Raw genomic sequence first — 17,304 nt, forward strand, 5'->3', positions numbered from 1 at the left:
TCCTGTTTGTACCTGCCTAGGGACTCCAGATGTAAACTAGTTAATAGCTGAATCTGGCATGAATCATCTCTTTTTTTGAGATAGTTTTTTATGCATGGTCCTTGCCCCGCCCATCAGGTCACGTGTGACATGCTGAACAGTAATGATGCAGACCATGATGCAGACAGATCGTAAGCTGTATGTAAAAACACAGATATTATATGTATATATGTTATATGTCTATGAGACGGATAAACAACCACACACTGCTGTGATTGGTTGAGTCCCCTGTGAGCATTTGATGGCGTCAGTCGAGGTCCCGCCCACCTCCCTCCGTACATCCATTCCAGCATCAACCTTGGAAGTGACCATCTGAAAGCAAAACACGGGACTGTTGCAAACTTTTACTTTTTACCTTGGCTGCTGTGGAGTTTCACAGACTGAAAGGACAAGCTACGCCTCAGCTGAAAGTCCCGGAGCCTTTTATTAAGAGGTGACAAACTTAAATGATCGAGGTAAAAATGAGATACTGTGCCACTGCTACCTAGTAGCCCCGTTTGGGATGCTAGTTAAGATGTTAGCTAACGTTAGCTATTTGGGAAGGGGGATACCTAGCTCACAGGTTAGCTGTGGTAACTAAACACTGAGAGAGAAACCGCGGTGCTTTTAACTCTATAAAACTGTGTGGTTCGGGATAACTTTACACACACTGTCAGGAGAGCTGTATAAAATAACGTGACAACAGCCAAGGTGAATGTTTTTTCCTGCCATGACGTGTCATCGTCTAAATAACGCTACAAGGACACGCGCTCCAGCTATTTAGATACACGAAAACTAACATTAGTTAATGTCTTTTAGAACAAACACTCATTTTATGCAAAATAACACTACAGTCATCATGGAATTTTATATGAAGGTAAGCTTCATTAAGTTGAATTATGACTTAATCTTTTTTAATTTAGTTTTCAGTGTCAAGTCAGCATGTGGTAAAAGTCATATTAGATATTGGTATTAATGAGTTGTGAAAAGTCTCTAATGACAAATATTTAAGCATAAACAGTAGGAATGGTAGGTGTGGGACATATTATTTTGGACAATTCAACTTGTTTTGGTCTGTTTAACTGTTTATAGTCAACATTGAGAAAACTGTATGTACTTTAAAAAATAATTGGAAAAGCAGTTAATAAGCCTTTTTCACAGGGGACATTTTGACTGTCACCATTGGAACAACACAGGTGTAAATGATATGAAATGATGGCTGAATTCCATTTAGCTCATTTGATTTCAGGATCCTTGTATCTTGCATGCTCACTGCCATTCTCCCTGGAGCACTTAAATAGTCAAAATGTCGACTAAGGCCTATTGGAATAGTCTCACCTCAAAGCAACACTTGAAAGTTATTTTCAGAGCGTATGACACAAGTGTTTACACACTCAGAAATTAAGCATAAGCAGCACCACGTATGATAGGGAAACTAACATTAGAAAATGCTTAAAATATATTGAAATTAACTGCTTAAAATGACACACATGACAATTTAATTGATTTTAGAATGTTTTCCAGATGAGTTCAGTCCAGGCACAGATCTTGCACCATTTCGGCCATTCCCCTGTTTTTAGTTTTGTGTTTGCTATTTAAGAAGTCCTATTTAGCCTTTGAAACCTGGAGCGACATTACTATTCTTGCTGTCTTCAGACAATGTAAACAAGTATTTAAACCTTTGAAATATGAGCAAATTGGTAGGATCTGTTTTGAAAGTGTGGGGGGAAGGCAATGAGCAACTTGGTAAGAAATGTTTCTCAAATTGCAAGAAATTAGTAGATTTTAAAAATTATTTTTTAAAAATTGGAAAATGTCTAAGGAAAAAAAAGGCTTGGTAAAAAGCCTATTGCATATTGCATAATAAAAAATATGTCAGAGTATCATTTGAATTTTTAAGCCCTTTTTGCAGGTCATTTTCCTTTTGTCCATTTTTTATTATTTATTTATTATTACTTTTCAGGTCATTTTGCTGTGTTGTGTTGTTTTCTTGCTAACTGTTGGGTCATTTCGTCTTTTGCTGCTCATTGCCTTATTACCATATTTTGGAAAGAAATAAAGCCAATTTGCTCAGATTTTAAATGGTTAAATGTGCATGTGCCTTGGCCCAATGGCACTGATTATTTAGGCACTGTTTTTGCGCTGCCTGGTCTGCTGTCATGGTTTGGGGGTGTCTGTGCGTCATGTGCACCTGGGCCACTTGGCCACAACATCAAAGATCATGCATGCATAACCAATATGTGTTGATACTGTGGTATGGATTTAACCAGCATGTGTCCTCACCTGTGCTTGAAGTAATAATATCATGTGACATTATGTGCTGAAAGCTGTTTAAGATACATGACACTGACAAATCCAAGAAAACCACCACTTGCTAAAAATGCTTTATTTTATATTCATGTGTATAATTGAGCAATAATTGAACATCTGTGCTACTCGGTGTTCAAGGTGCGATAATTACTGTTATGTCCCATTATCACTGCCGAGCTGAATCTTGTTTTACACTAAAAACTTTCAGCAAAGTGGCTGTAGTTTGGTGGATTGACCAATTACATCCAGAACAAAATTATGTTTTTATTCGAAACCATAAATGTCCATTTTGTATTTCCACACCTGTAGGAATGTGTGTACATGTTTCTTCAATGATGGTTCATCGTTTGGGAGCTCCCGACAGGCTCCACTGTTGTCTTAAATCTTAAAAGAGATAAGCTTAATTCCAAGGTTAAGAAAGTTGCAAAACTATTTTTTACTCCTATGTCTAAAAGCAGGCTCAAACACGTCAGTCTGGTAATTTGGGGCAAGTTTGGACATATTTAATACTTTGAGATGTTTGATAAATACAGGTCTTGATGAGTAAAAATATTGATATTAATTTCAGAAGTGGAAAATGGAAACACAAAAGAATGAGTAAAACTGCTCTCAATTGAATGTTAGACTGATGGTGAATCGAGCCTAAAAGTGACATCCAACATGAACATGTAGTACCAACTATGTCTTTAAACTGAGACAAGGTGAGATGGAAACTACAGATATTAATAGCAAACATATGTTCTCTCGCAGTTGCATGACTAAAAAGCACAGGTCGTTGGTTAGAAATGGTTGTTGACTCAGAGTCCAACAATTTTATGTTTGCTGTTTGTTCAACTTTTGTCCATTCCCTCACTGGCTGCTGTGTTTCTAATTTACTGCGGACGCATGATTGCAGTTACTCTGTCCTCGCTGATGGAGAGGAATCTGTTGAGGTTTTCTGTCCTGTTGGGATGTTGGCATTTTAATAATTTGTGGATGATTCAGAGCCTCGTTATGCAAAAAGTTATCCTTGAATGCCGGAGGGAACAGCTGTTTTGATGGAAGTGGGCTTCATACCTGACCTTGCAACCAACTGTGCTGTTGATTGGATCTTTTTTTTTTTTTTTTTTTGGGTCTGACCGTTATTGTCCTTCTGTCCATTTGTTCTCAGGTTAACAGGGTTCCAGCTGCCTTCACCCATTGTGAGTACAGGCTCCAGGCTCACACTGTGGCTACTGTCTGACTACGCGGTCAGCGGGCAGGGATTTAAAGCTGTCTATGAAGGTAAGTTCCATGTTATTTTTTGAGCCATTGGGATAATGATGATGTGTTTCTATTTTTTCATATAGCATAAATGCAAATGTGATAAATTTAACATCAATCTCAAAGTACTGTAAAGTAAAAAGTAATTTATACATTGCTCTCATGTCAGTAATTTTATGCAAATAATTTTTGATATGGTGGGATTGTTATACCGCTCCTCATAATGTTTCTGCACTTAGTTAGAAAACATTTCAGAGCTACTGAGCAAAATCTCTCCAATATCCTAACAAAAGCAAGAAAACAAAGCAGGAAGGAGAGAGTTTGGTGCATACTGTGACAGTACAAAATTAGCTAGTGTGCACTGAACTAATTGTAACATCCGGTTTGATTTTAAGCCATTCTATCCAGCTACGTTATCATCTCTCCCCTCCCAGGCCAAGGCTGGGACCTTTATCAGGATGACATGGAATGCTTTATGACCCATGGCGGGATGATATTAATGATGGCACTTTTCAAACCCACGCAGAAGGAAAGGCGAGCTTAGGGAGGGGAAGGAAATACAAGCGAGTGACTAATTAGGCTAATTACCTGACAGGAGTTTGTCAGTCTTTTTGAGATATTGTGAATGTGGGGATGTGGCTCGATGAAGCAACATCAAGCGACTCGGGAGGCCTAGGACCACATTGCGTGACTAGATAAAACCAAAGACAAAAGAGCAAAGAGACTGTTTGTTAACTCCACTGGGAGGCAATTGGGGCATCATGCCTTTCTTTCTCACTGGTGGAAAAAAAATCTGTCAGACTTGTCTAGCTTCTGACCTTGGATGATGCAACTGTTTCTTGCTTCAAATATGCTTGCAGAACTCTAAAAAGACAGGTAACTATAGTACCTTTACACTGAATTTCTCATTTTAATAATTTGAACATTGTTACTTGAGCCACTACTTTCTCCTTTTGTACTACATGCAGTCATACACTCACATGCATACATTGCACAGGCCATGGCTGCACACACACACATCTATAAAGAAAAGTTACAAAGTAAAATAATAATCTCTGCTAGGTGTCAATATGGAGGGGAAAATACGTTTGGCTGTCCATTTGCATGTGTGTGCATAACTGTCTGTCCGCAGCTTATCGTGCACACTACTGGACTAATAAACCTAATATTTTGTGCACACACTTATAACTATATGTTTAAGGATCTCTTGCAGCTGCAGGGATTTATAAATGTTGCAAATCCTGTTTTATTGAGTGTTTTATGCTATCCTTGTCTGCTGACTCCTCACTCATCTTTACCGGCCGATAGGGGCTACAAGTTTTCTTGAAATCGCCGTGGCTTAAAACAAACCTAGTCTATTGCAGACCACATTTTGGCTTCCATAGAAAAATCTGGTGGAGCGTCTGTGGATTAATTTAATACCTTGTATGTTATGGTCCATTATAGTTGAGCATGTTACGAGATTACTTAGTCCCCCATTTTGGGGGACCCCATTTGCACTACCATCTTAACTGTAAGGTAGCTGCTCTCCTCCGTTCAACCTGCAATCTGCTTATGTTACGTCCTCCACATGGTTTCATACCTTAATGGGACTGTTTCAGAAGTGGAGCATTTTGCCTGCTTGATTTGTTTTTGCCTTACAGATTTTCTTTGATTTGGTCATTTTCCTCGATATTTGCGCTGCTCCCATAATATCATTGCTTTTCCTTTGTGTGTTTATTGTTGTTATTTCCTACTTTGTTGTGCTGTAGCCTACCGACAAAGTTAATACCATTCAAAGCCCAGTTATGCTGTGGGTCCGTCAAAAATAGACGAGGCCCGCGTTATCCTTCGCTTCTGGAAGCTTCTCAAACTCGTCCACTGAAATTAAAACAATTGCCTGGAATGGCTGCAATTAGCTTGGTGGCTGCTTGGCCTCCTGGCGGAGATCTGCACTCTACTGAGTGCACTTTTCTTGTTGAAATTTTGTGGTGACTTTGACACCAAGGAGACTGGTTGATCAGCCTGTTGAGCACCAGGGGAAATTAGTGCAAACTCATAATTGCCTGTCACCCACCTCACATGACACTGGTGTGACCAACTGCAAATGCCCCTTGTCACATGGGAAATGGGAAGAGCCCCACTGTGCTGACATGTGGTGCTGTCCTGTAGGTTAGAGTGAGTGTTAATCAAGTGTTAATCGGAGAGTGAGAAGTACAGAAGATATCCAAAGCACAACATCAGTTCACTGTAACTGATTTGATGGAGGACCACCCACAGTGTGCCTTTGTTCCATGGGATATGCACACATATGAATCTTAGCACTCTGTTTTTTATTCTTCAGATGAAGAGAAACTGCATCCCTTTTTGACTACCCATCATTCTGTTCTGTTGTTTTCAATTCTGCTCCTCATCTTTGAACCTCTTTGGCAATTTCCTCATGGCACACATGGGCTCTTTGACTTCTCTGTGCCACTGAAATCCCGCTAGAGCTCCCTGGCACAAAGGCCAGAGATAATGAACCACTACCCTGTGGCTAGACCTGTTTTATCTGGTTACTGATTAAAATTAACACAAGGCATAAAATCTGCTGGATGGTAAGAGCAGCCTAGGTAAACAAATAAACAAAAAAATGCATTCTGTGTATATTCCATGCTGGCTTGAGCAAACACTAAATATGTTTTTCATAGAAATATGCCACTCTAGCCAGTTTCTTTGATGCTTGTAATGTTGGAAACATTTAGCGTAGCGATAAAAGGAGATTTAACGTTTTAATTTTAAATTTGCCCATTTAATACCCACAATAGATCTTTTCTTTTTCTCTGTGCTATCTGGCGGTCTCATACCTGCTGTCGCCAGGAGTAATATGAAGTTTCAAATAACTTCTCTGCTATTGAACTACCCAGGAAGCCGAGAAACACCAGGAAGATGTCACAGAAGCTGACACACTGCTTTGTGCCGCTTTGTATGCAGCCAGTTTGACCAGAAGCCACTGGCACAGAGCCACTGTTCTGCTTTGATTTGATTAGTTCACAGTTAGAAATAGTGCACAATGGTCAGCAGGGGACAAGTTTGAGAACAGGCAACAACCAGAGATTGTACATAATCAGAGATCCCACTGTGTGTCATTTCAGGAAGTTACCAGTATCTAGGTACTAATTTTTAAAATGTGCTCATGTAGAAACTGATATTTGTTCCTCCCTCGGTTATCTCTCTAAGAATAATTTAATTTAGATTGAACTCTCCTTGTCAGTTGGCTTTCTCTGTTTCCACAAGTGTTATTTATTTGCGCAGTTTGTTACACTCCATTTGACCCAAAGATACTCGGAAACAAATAACTTGGCTCATGACCAGTCTTTGTCCTCTTCTCTAACTGCAGAAGTCTCCCTTTTTATGGCCGTAATTCATGATAGACACCTAAAAGACAATATGCATAATGGAATTCTGGATTATCTCATTTTATTGTCTGACAGGAAGCACTGTGTAATACTGTATGTGGACACCTCATCCGTAGTATAGCTACACTCCTTCACAGACCAAGTTATATCCTAACCAGACTGTCAAAGTATGTTCATTTGTGTACGTTATCGTCTTTGTGAACACAATTTTTCATGTTAATGCTATTTGGTGGCACTCTTAGAGGCTACTCTTGGCTGTCTGGTCGTGTTTCTTATCCCACACACAAGTGCAAGTGGAGTTTGTTGGGTTTCCTCAGGGAAAGTAAACCTGTGAATAATGTACTTCAAAGTACAGAATACCAGCTGTGTGTAGGTGGGCATGACCGAGAATGCAGATTGGTTGCGTCACAGCTGTGATGCCGCTGTGTCATGACTTCGTCTGGGTTTCAATGAAAGTGCGTCAGAAATGAGCAGCAAGATGTTTTGTTTTGCTCATTTTCAAACTTCAGCCGACATCCATGCATCCATATTCTGAAAATACTTATCCTCTGAGGGGTTGTGGGAGGGTCGAAGCTGATCCCAGCTGACATTGGGAAAGAGCCGCTGTATGCCTTGGATAGGTTGATGGCTGACGAATCGAGACAGACAACCATTCACACTCATGTTCACACTGACAGAGATTTTAAGTAAAGAATTAACCTAACCTACATGTCTTACCACTGTGGGAGGAAATCGGAATTTGGAGAAAACCCATGCTTACATGAATCCACACACAAGGGGGATGCAAGCCCAGGTTTGAACCCGGAACCCCTTTCTTGCGACTGCAGTGTTTACCACTGAACCATCATGCCAGCCTTTTTGGAATAAAGTTGTGTAAATATAAAAATGCAAAACATAAATATAAACAAGCTTACATTTAGGTACTTCAGTGGATAATTTGTTGTCATTGTTGGAGAAATTGCATGTTTTTCCACTGTTCTTATCTTAACTCTCTGCTCTGAGAGAAAACAAATATAATTGTGGGTTTGCACAGGAACAAGCCTAAAATTTTGGGCCGTTTAGTTCAGACAAAAGATTGTTTCTGGATTCCGATCTTGCTCCTTTTATATTAAGCTAATGCTATGTCTGGCTGATGGGACAGGAAACCACTGTCCTATCTTTAGCTGTTGTTGTCCTTGTTCATTTCATGACCCACTCGCTAGCCAAAGACAACAACTGTTGTTCTTGGCTTTGCTGTAATGGAGTGGTTGTACTTGGCTGTTGTAGGAGAGGATCAGTGTAGCTCTGGCTATGTTTTTGTGCATGCATGTGCACATTTGTCCATGTGCCTTAGTATGTCTCTGTGTAGATGTCACTGGGTATGTGTGCACGAGGCTTTTACTCACTGGATGTCCTTCCATTTTCTCAAATGGGATAAATGTCTTTTTTTTTCTCGGCCTGATTGGCTTTTCTCAGCACAGCTCTTGGCAGTAACACCTCCGTATTCCACAGCCTCTTTTTATTAGGACTGTGCTTACCATCCACCATTTTGGTGTGAGCCCATCTCGTTTATATTAGATATCTGTTCTGTTTCAGCCCACACTGCAATAAGCCTAAGTGCTGCACAGTCCATCTCCACAACACACTGCGTAATGGCCGAGACCACTCTGGAATCTCTTCCCTCTCATCACCATGGCAACCACCAGACTCCCTTTTTCCGTCTTATTCTCCTCTTTCTCTTCTCCATCTCTTTGCAAACTCTTTATTCATGTTTAATCTGTAGCTATAGAGAAGGAGGCTAACGGAGGCAAAGGGAATTAGAAACATTTGCTGAGCTTCTGAAAATATCTGCTGGGAAAAAGGAGGGAACTCTTATCTCTTCATGTCTTACTGCATTCCTTGCACTCCACCATCGCCAGTCTTCTCTCCCTTTTCTCTGCACGTCTGCAAATATCAACCTCCATGGCTCTCATATTTTGTTGCCTCTTCCCTAATGTTATCATTCGCTCACCCTCTATCTCTTGAATATTGAAGTACTGTGATGATTATCCAGTCATGTGTTGCCAAGTTTCTCTTCCGTCTGTGTCTTAGTTGCATATTCAATGTGCTTCCCAACTGGGTCAGCCGAAAAAAAAAAAAAAAGAATCCTGAGCCAGCCCTGCCGCACGACTCAAGCAGCCTGCCTCCTCAGCATTAAGTCACTGCAGGTGTCTAAAAAAGGAAAAAGTGGCATGCACACAATATAACATGAAATAATTTAGTATTCATTTTAGTTTTGAGTATTCATAACTCCAACTTTACAGTCATTACATACTGTATATTTAAGATGTGATAATAAGGGGCTAAGATGGTTTATAAATGAATTTGAACAACGTGTTGGTAGTGCTGCATTATGAAGGGGCTGGGGGTGGGAATGAAATTCTAAACTGCGACTCCTTGAATTGATGGATGTATGCAGGATTTGGTGTAACAATCAGTCACCATAAGCAATAACATTTTTCCTGAAAGTGAGTTAAAGATAGGGTTGGCATGATTTTATTTAGATCTTAACATTTTTTTTCAGCATTTAAGGCTATGCCATTGTTAAGACTACAGAGTCTTGATTTGTAAAGATCAACATATCATAGGTGTATGGAGACTGACTGACTTCTGGAGCCAGCCTAAAGTAGCCAGTAAAGCACTTCTGTTTTGGCTTCATTTGTCAGTGCTGGTGTCTGTTACTTGATGTAGAGTCAGTGTTTGGTTTGTCCCTTCTAGGCTACTGTATAACAACTGTGTGGAAGAGGACCCACTTCATATGAAGATATAAACAGCTCATTTTAACATAACCAAACCACAACACCTATCATTTTGTGAATGTACCATACTAAGGCCATACGGTCACATTTAAGTAATTTATTTAAAATTTAATAAATATCAATAACTTGTGTCACCAGTCAATTAAACAAACACTGTCAACGTAGAAACAAAATGAAGAGCCATCAGATAGCAGAGGGCTACTCTACAACAGCTTGAGTTTCCTTTCATTTCATTAGCATAGCCTTCAAATTGTAGTTTTCCTGTCAAGGTTGCCTTCACTGTTTACATTGATGAACAGGGAAGGCAACATGTTTTCACACCGCTGATTTCCAGGTCTGTTGTTTCTGCGTCATGTCCGACTCTGGCAGCGTCTGCAAAAGTGCAGCTGCAGGCTACGGCTAAGCTAAGCTTTGAAGTCTTGTTTTTTTCTTTCGGATGTACACGCTTTTGAATTTAGTTATTGATTTCAAAAGCACGCTGTGATAAATTTTTGATATAAAATCGAAATTGTGACTCTCCTAGTTAAGGAGCAGCAGAGGGAGTCCTTCCAGTGACAGCCCTCTCATGCATTCATCAGAGCTGATCTACAAAAGTGTCTCTATCTACTCCCCCTCGATCACCCCGCCCCCCTCTCTCTTTCCTTCCTATTAGCATGAGAGAGGAAGGTGGGGGCACAGTAGATGAAGGTGATGAGAAAGCAGTGAAGCATGGGTGAGTCTAGTGCCTAATTGAAAAATGAGGCGTCCCTCTACGTCGGGGAGTTGGCCAAATGAAAGTGTAATGACAGAGGCAAACGAAGAGTTAAGTCCTGGTTCAGATCCTACAATCCAAATGTGCATTTTTCCCCCCCACAGAGACATACACATATTTTACTCAGGGGTTTATTATTGCCCCGTTTGTGTTTTTGTGTCTGTAATTTGAAATGAGGATTTGAGGGGGTTTTATAACCTGCTGAGCCCCTAAGTGGTACTTTCTTTGGATGTTGTTGCTGCTTGCTTTGGTGAAATTGGTTTTGATTAGAAGAGATTTACAAAAGTGATTGTTTGCCAAATAGCAATTTACATAGATTGTTTGAATGATTTTGATTACAAATTCAGCGTCATTCAGCAGCCATATTATACTCCTGTCTTTTCTCTATTGATGCGTACTACCTTCTCACAATATTAGCAACAAAGCCTCCTTTATGAGATTCTTATTTGGCTACAATTAACGTAGTCTACTTTTTTAAATAAATGTGACCAGTAACCACTGTCGTGAGAACAAAAAACAAAAACAAACATAAGGCAAATGCCTGTAACACCTGTAGACAAATTACCATAAGTATAAAAGTTTATCAATTCAGCTGCAAATGAGTCTTGTTTATAATTATGTGCACGTGTGTGTGTCCTTGTTTGCTTTTAAACAGGAATATGGCCATTCCCTATACAGTATGCATGGATGCATTACTCTATTGTCCCATGTTTATCGTTGCTGTTGTGGAGATTTTTCTGCATCACTAAGCGTTAGTTTAAGGTGAGACTGGTGCTTCTAGAGGTTTATGACTGGGCTGGGTATATCGCAGTTTTCAATACCAGAGGCTTGAATTGAGTACAAATACCATAGCAATACTTTTTCAATATATTGTGTGAGTGAAAATTGCATAGCCTTATCAGTAGATCAACTATGTTTCTATGAATAGCTCATTTCTCTGTGATATGTAAAATTGTTTTTTATGTAAACATTTCATTTTCTTGAAATGTCAGTTTATTAGGTAAACATCCCGTCATTGTAAATGGCAAGAGATATTAATTGTTTGCAAAACCAAAATATTTACAACATCAAAAGAAAATACATTTCTTGTTATAGAAAACTTCAATTTGGACATCATATAATTTAAAAAAAATCCAACTGTGCATTTAGGTAAAAACCTATGAACCATCATATCCTAACTTTCATATTCCAATAAGAGTGCCTACAAGTGTAATTTGTGATTCTTCTGGTGTGTGTGTGTGTGTGTGTGTGTCTGTGAAATAGTAATATTCAGCCATACATTTGATCACATGTTGAAATGTTTCAAATGTTGTTTGCTGGTGAAGGTAGTTTGGTCTCTGCTTGTAAAGCAATAACAAATATATGACACCTGTGAAATTGCTGATGTTGGATGTAATGGTTTGAAATTAGAATGACTGAGATTAGGTTTAAATGACGTTGAAACTGGAAATTTTTACAGACAATTTAGACATTGCTTAATTACTGCTTAGTACTAGAATATGCGTTGACAGACTTGTGACTCAATACTTCAAAACATAGATAAATAGACACCTACCTTGTTACTATTTTTATGTGTTCTTTATAAGGTCAGGGCCCAGAGAAGGCCACAGACACTAAATGTCAACATGGTTTCAAGCTGGTGGTTGACAAATTATGCATAGAGTTGGTTAGAATGAACTGCTACTTTCAGGGCCGGGCAGGATATGAATGCATTTTAATACATTTTATTCACACATTGTAGCCACCTTTTTCAGACTGAGGTTTGCTTTTTCCCATCTGCTCAGACTTCTTCATTTAGTCTTAATGATGCTGGGACAGAGGGAAAGGTAATAATAATAACTTACCTTTTTCTAATTAGGCATGGGGTATTGCCATGTTGTGCTGTCATGACAACTCTGCAAGCCTGTAAGTATGCTGAGAGTCTGAAGGGGGGGCATTAAAGGAGAAGCAGAGACACATTTTTCATATTGGCATTGTCATAAAATGAATCCCAAGATAAATATTTTGCCCATTTAACATTGTTCCACAGGTGATGAAACATACACTTATTGTAGATAACAAGTTTCTGAATGGATCAATAATGACCATTGCTCTCCCTAACTGCTGAGGAAAGTAACTGTTTAAATCGCCCTCAGGGTCTCTGTCCACCTAATGCTTTTCTTCAGCAGAAAAGCAATGGCAGCTTTATAAAAGAATGCTCTCAGTGCCTTTTTTTTAATGATGCGATGCCTGTGGGTTTTGTTTCTCTGACAATGATATCTTGACATGAGCATTAGCTAGGAAACTAATGTGACGCTAAGGTAACAGAGGGTTGACTACATAGTTAACAACAAGCTTACAATGGTACAGTAATAAAAGCACAACACACAACAGCAACATCCAGTGTCAGCTGGTCGATCTGCTCCCAAAGATGGGCTTCTCTGTCTTTGTTGTGAAAGCAGCCTAGCTATGGGAGCGGCAGTGACATCACTAGCGCCTTTCTAAAAAAGTTCAGTGATGTTCATGAAAAACAACCCAATTTTATCCACCTTGCCCTCAAACTTGAGGCAAACTGCACAATATATATAAGTGCCTCTCTCACATCCTGTAACAGCAGCTTTCTTGCGAGCCAAATCATCACTGCACATGTGCAACTCTTAACAGAGGAAAGAGGGAAGCAGGGTGGCTCACTAGTTAGCCACTTCCATCACCAGCACTGGAAAATAAATGTCTAATTATTTATGTAATTATTATTTTTACCACTAGCCCAATCAGGCTACCTGATAATGCTACCTGATGCTGAATGACAGATCAGGAATGGTCAAATGGTCATCAAGTCCCAAAACTTGCTTGTCATTTAAGTTGTACAGTTGTCATAGCGGCACCGAAGCTTTTTGTATTTTGGTTTGTAGATGTAAATCCTGAGCCTTGAACAGAAACCTACTGTAAGAGATTAGGGCCATGTAGATGCCTCCAGACTTGGCCACAGTCCAGTTTTCCAGTTTTGTTTGTTCACAGGCCTATTAAGATTCAGTTTTTGTTTACTGATGTCTGCTCACCCACAAGTAGTGACTCACAGTTGTGTTTTATATGAAACCATATGGGTGAAATCGTCGCCTAGACTTTCTGCACACAGAATTGTGCATGTGTTTTCCTGTGTGCGGTTGGTCACTGACGACAATCCTGTAGTTCACAGAAATATTTCCGTCAGCTCCCTGTAATTCTTTTTAGAAAATTACCTCAACAGCGCAGCTTTGCAAGCCTTCTATTAAGTCTTTTACCAAAATATTTGTTTTGCAATTACTTCTGTAAGCATATTTGAATTTAATGCCAGTATTAAGTTTTCTATACCTTTGCTGAATATTGTTACAGTTATCTATAAAACACCAGTTTCAGTAAAGCTTTTGAACATGAAATGTTACTTCACTTGTTGTAATTGTTTGCAAAATGCACCACAATTTTGTGGAAAAGCCAAAGCAGTCATTTTTGAACACCAAAACCCTGGCATTGCTGGTGGGACTGGTAATTACACACTTTCCGTAACAACAGCATAATGCCTTTCAAGTTTTTTCAGAGAGACTGCAGGTTCAATGTACATAAATCAACAACAGCTCCTAGCAACAGGTGGTTCCTTTATGTGTATTGGATTTATTTGTTTACATGGTACAGCTTTTGCTCCAGGGAGAATGCTCAATGACAGGCAGAGATACTAAGCTCCAGAAGCCTGGAACAAGTGCTTCCTATTAAAGTAGGGTTCAAGAGCCAGAGCGAAGTTGTGTTAAATGGAAGGCCAGCTATTATGGAATGTAATTTTGCTGAATGTATTTAGTCATTTTCTTTGAAAATGTAGGCTGTCTGGCACGTCCTGGTAAGCAGAGCTTCCTCTCTGGCAGATTGTAGCTGTTATTAGTGTCTGGCATGGGAATCGGCCGCCAGCGTGTCTGACCGTTAAATGCTTCTGACACTTAATTAATAGCTGATTGTTGTGCAGCAGTTCTCTGTCAGTCTAATGAAGGCTGTTTCTGCTCACACACAGTCATTTACTACCATGTCTGGCATGCACACTGACTTTCACAAACAAACAGTCTACATTAATATTCCACAGCACAATGCAGAAACTTTTAGACATCTCAAGACCTGATGATGAATTTTGTGGAACTTATAATGCAGCCTCATTTTATCTTAAGCACTAAATCAATTTTTTTTTTCGCAATAATTTAGGAAAAATATTATGAGAAAGGGAATCTTTTCTGGCTCTATTTCTCTGTATCTCGTATTCTCCGCAGAGACAGCTAAATGTTTTTGACTTCTGAACGATCTAAATTATTTGTACACTCAACATTACAGTGAGTGAAGTCAAACACCAGCATCTTAGACTTGGTTCATGTGTAATCATGCATTATATTGTTCTTAACTTAAAATGACTGGCGTGGATGGGTTAAGAGAGTGATGTAGTTGTTGAAATCCTTCCAGCCGTCTCTTTCCCTGCTTCACATTATGTTAATATTTGATACTGAATCCCACATCTGAGCCTTTTGGGGATTATTTTTCATATTTTCTTTATTCTTTTACTCTCTTTTTATAGAACTGACATGAGCTAAGAGAGCTCTTGACAGTTCCCATTGCCCTGCAAGTCATTGCCAGGCATGTCTACTTTGCACAGCACTGCAAGACACACTCATTTTTTTGGGTCTCTACCCTCATTTCTTCTTGCCCTCTATTTGTTTTCTGGGTGAATGGGCGGCAAGACAGGGTCTAGTCTGCGGTCAGGACAAGTTGTTGTTTTGCTCTCCACATAAGGAGTGGAAAAAACAACACTCATACACCGCGGCTGCACACAGACACATCTGCACAGAAGACATTCAAGCCCACCCATTCACACAAGTGGACACAGGAGTACACACTCAAACATAGCATGATGCATCCGCTGCGCAGTGGAGCATGTACAGAAAGGTCATCCTTCTCTGTGAACCCGTGGATTTGTGTGAGTTTTTTTGCAGTGCCTCAGAGAAGCACAAGAAGTGTGTTTATTTGTCCATCTATAACACCAGTTCTCTATAACTGCCTGCGTGGGTGACCATGTATGTATATCTCACCAGGGACGTGACTGTGTAGAAAAATACACACAAGAGAACTCAGCAAACACGCAGGCTGTTTGCATAGCATAGACTGTTTATATGAATTATTGAATTAAAAGATTTCATTTCATATAGTCTCCTCCACGAGCTGTTGTGAAACAGCAGCTAATGTAAATATGCTGTTTTTAGACCACTTCGCTTTTTTTCAGCATTTTCATCCAGTAATACAAAACTACGCAGGATGTTCATTACCGGCAGCCTCAAAATGACAATCTGCACACCAAAATAGAGATGACACGTTTATATGTGATAAAACAAAGTAAGCTTTTGCACGGTGTCACATTGGATAACAAATTATAAATCAACAATTAAGAGTTTATACATGAAAATAAGTACGCTCACTTTTGGAGAAATCTGATGATACCCAACCGTCTTTCTCACAGAGTTCAAGTGTGAAAAACATGCATTCCCTCTGGAAATGTGACCCTGTGGTTTGGGGATGTTGACTGAGTGCCTGGAGCAAACAGCTTGTAAGTGTGTGTGTTGTGCTTGTATGAGAAGGCTTGTGTGTGTGTGTGTGTGTATGTGTGTGTGTGTGTGTGTGTGTGTGTGTGTTTGTCTTTAGAACGTACTGAACACATGTTGGTGCATCGGCAGCAAAGGAAGTCGGTCCCACTGTGGGGAGGCAACTGAGGTGTGAGCAGTGTGACAATGGCGCAAAGTGACAGACATACTGAGGCAAATACTGGGGCAGTGGGCAGAATGTGTTGACAGTGTTGTGCATCTGTTTTTGTGTCCGAGGTAGACTTGTTGGGGTAGTTGGTGTTAGCGGTCATACACTGATTACATTAGTTGCCCACTGCCACCACTGTTGTTTTGCTTTTTTCATCAATACTTAGACGACTGACGCCAAAATTATAAACTGGGTTGCAAAATTTAGATTTCGCTTGTCACGTGGTGAGTATAAGCACAGTGAGCTGACTATACAATGGCGGAGGGTTTGGTGTCAAAGCAAAAAGCAAAGCGCCTGTTTGCCAATATTTTGGATATGAACTCAATGCTTAATAGGGAACTTGATACTGCAAATAAGGGAAAAGTAGTTTGTTATATCACTAAGAAGTTGGAGGTTTACAGCGTGTTTCCAGCAGCAAATTAAGTGGGGAAAAAAGTAGATATATCTATATCGGTGTCGGTTATTGGAGTTGTTATATATCAGCATACTGGATATCGGCAAAAAACCCTAATATCGTGCATCCGTAATGCTAACCTAACAGACATACACGTCGCAATTCCTGTGATTACTTCACATTGAAAGTCAACTTGTGTTTTGTCAGTTCAATGCCTTTCTGTGAAGCTGCAGCAGCATTGCTTTTCATTTTTTAAGTGTCATAAATGAATAACTTTTCTTGTAAAATGTCTGGTGTAATCGTTAACACTGGTGTTGTCACCGGTTTATTAACCGGTGGAAAAATGTCCTCTCTGTGGCATCCCTGGTGTGAGGGTGCAGGGTTGTGTACGCTTCTATACTGCACATAAATCCAAGGTTGTCTGTTGTGCAGTCAGGAAGAGTGAACGTTGAAGTGTTTCTCTCATGCCTGTCTGTATTTTGGCTTGTGTGAAAGGCTCTCTGTGCTCCCTCCTGTTTCCACACTGACAGACTGCACACTGACAGGGCCTACCCTCACTGCATCCTAACAAAGAGAGAGGGAGATTGTGAGGGAGACACAGGAAAAGAGACATCAACTGGTGGAGAGGGGTCTGCCATTGAAATA

The 17,304-nt window shown here is 39.8% G+C and overlaps 1 protein-coding gene across 1 annotated transcript in view; it reads left to right on the top strand.

Annotated features, from left to right (window-relative positions):
• Positions 1-17,304, top strand: part of csmd2 (CUB and Sushi multiple domains 2) — a 285,801-nt gene that overhangs the window by 48,079 nt on the left and 220,418 nt on the right. Inside the window, exon 3 of the mRNA XM_042506230.1 lies at positions 3,479-3,591. Coding sequence (XP_042362164.1) covers positions 3,479-3,591 — 113 coding nt within the window. The remainder of the gene's footprint in view (positions 1-3,478; positions 3,592-17,304) is intronic.

Source organism: Plectropomus leopardus, chromosome 18 (genome assembly GCF_008729295.1).
Source record: "Plectropomus leopardus isolate mb chromosome 18, YSFRI_Pleo_2.0, whole genome shotgun sequence".
Taxonomy (NCBI): domain Eukaryota; kingdom Metazoa; phylum Chordata; class Actinopteri; order Perciformes; family Serranidae; genus Plectropomus; species Plectropomus leopardus.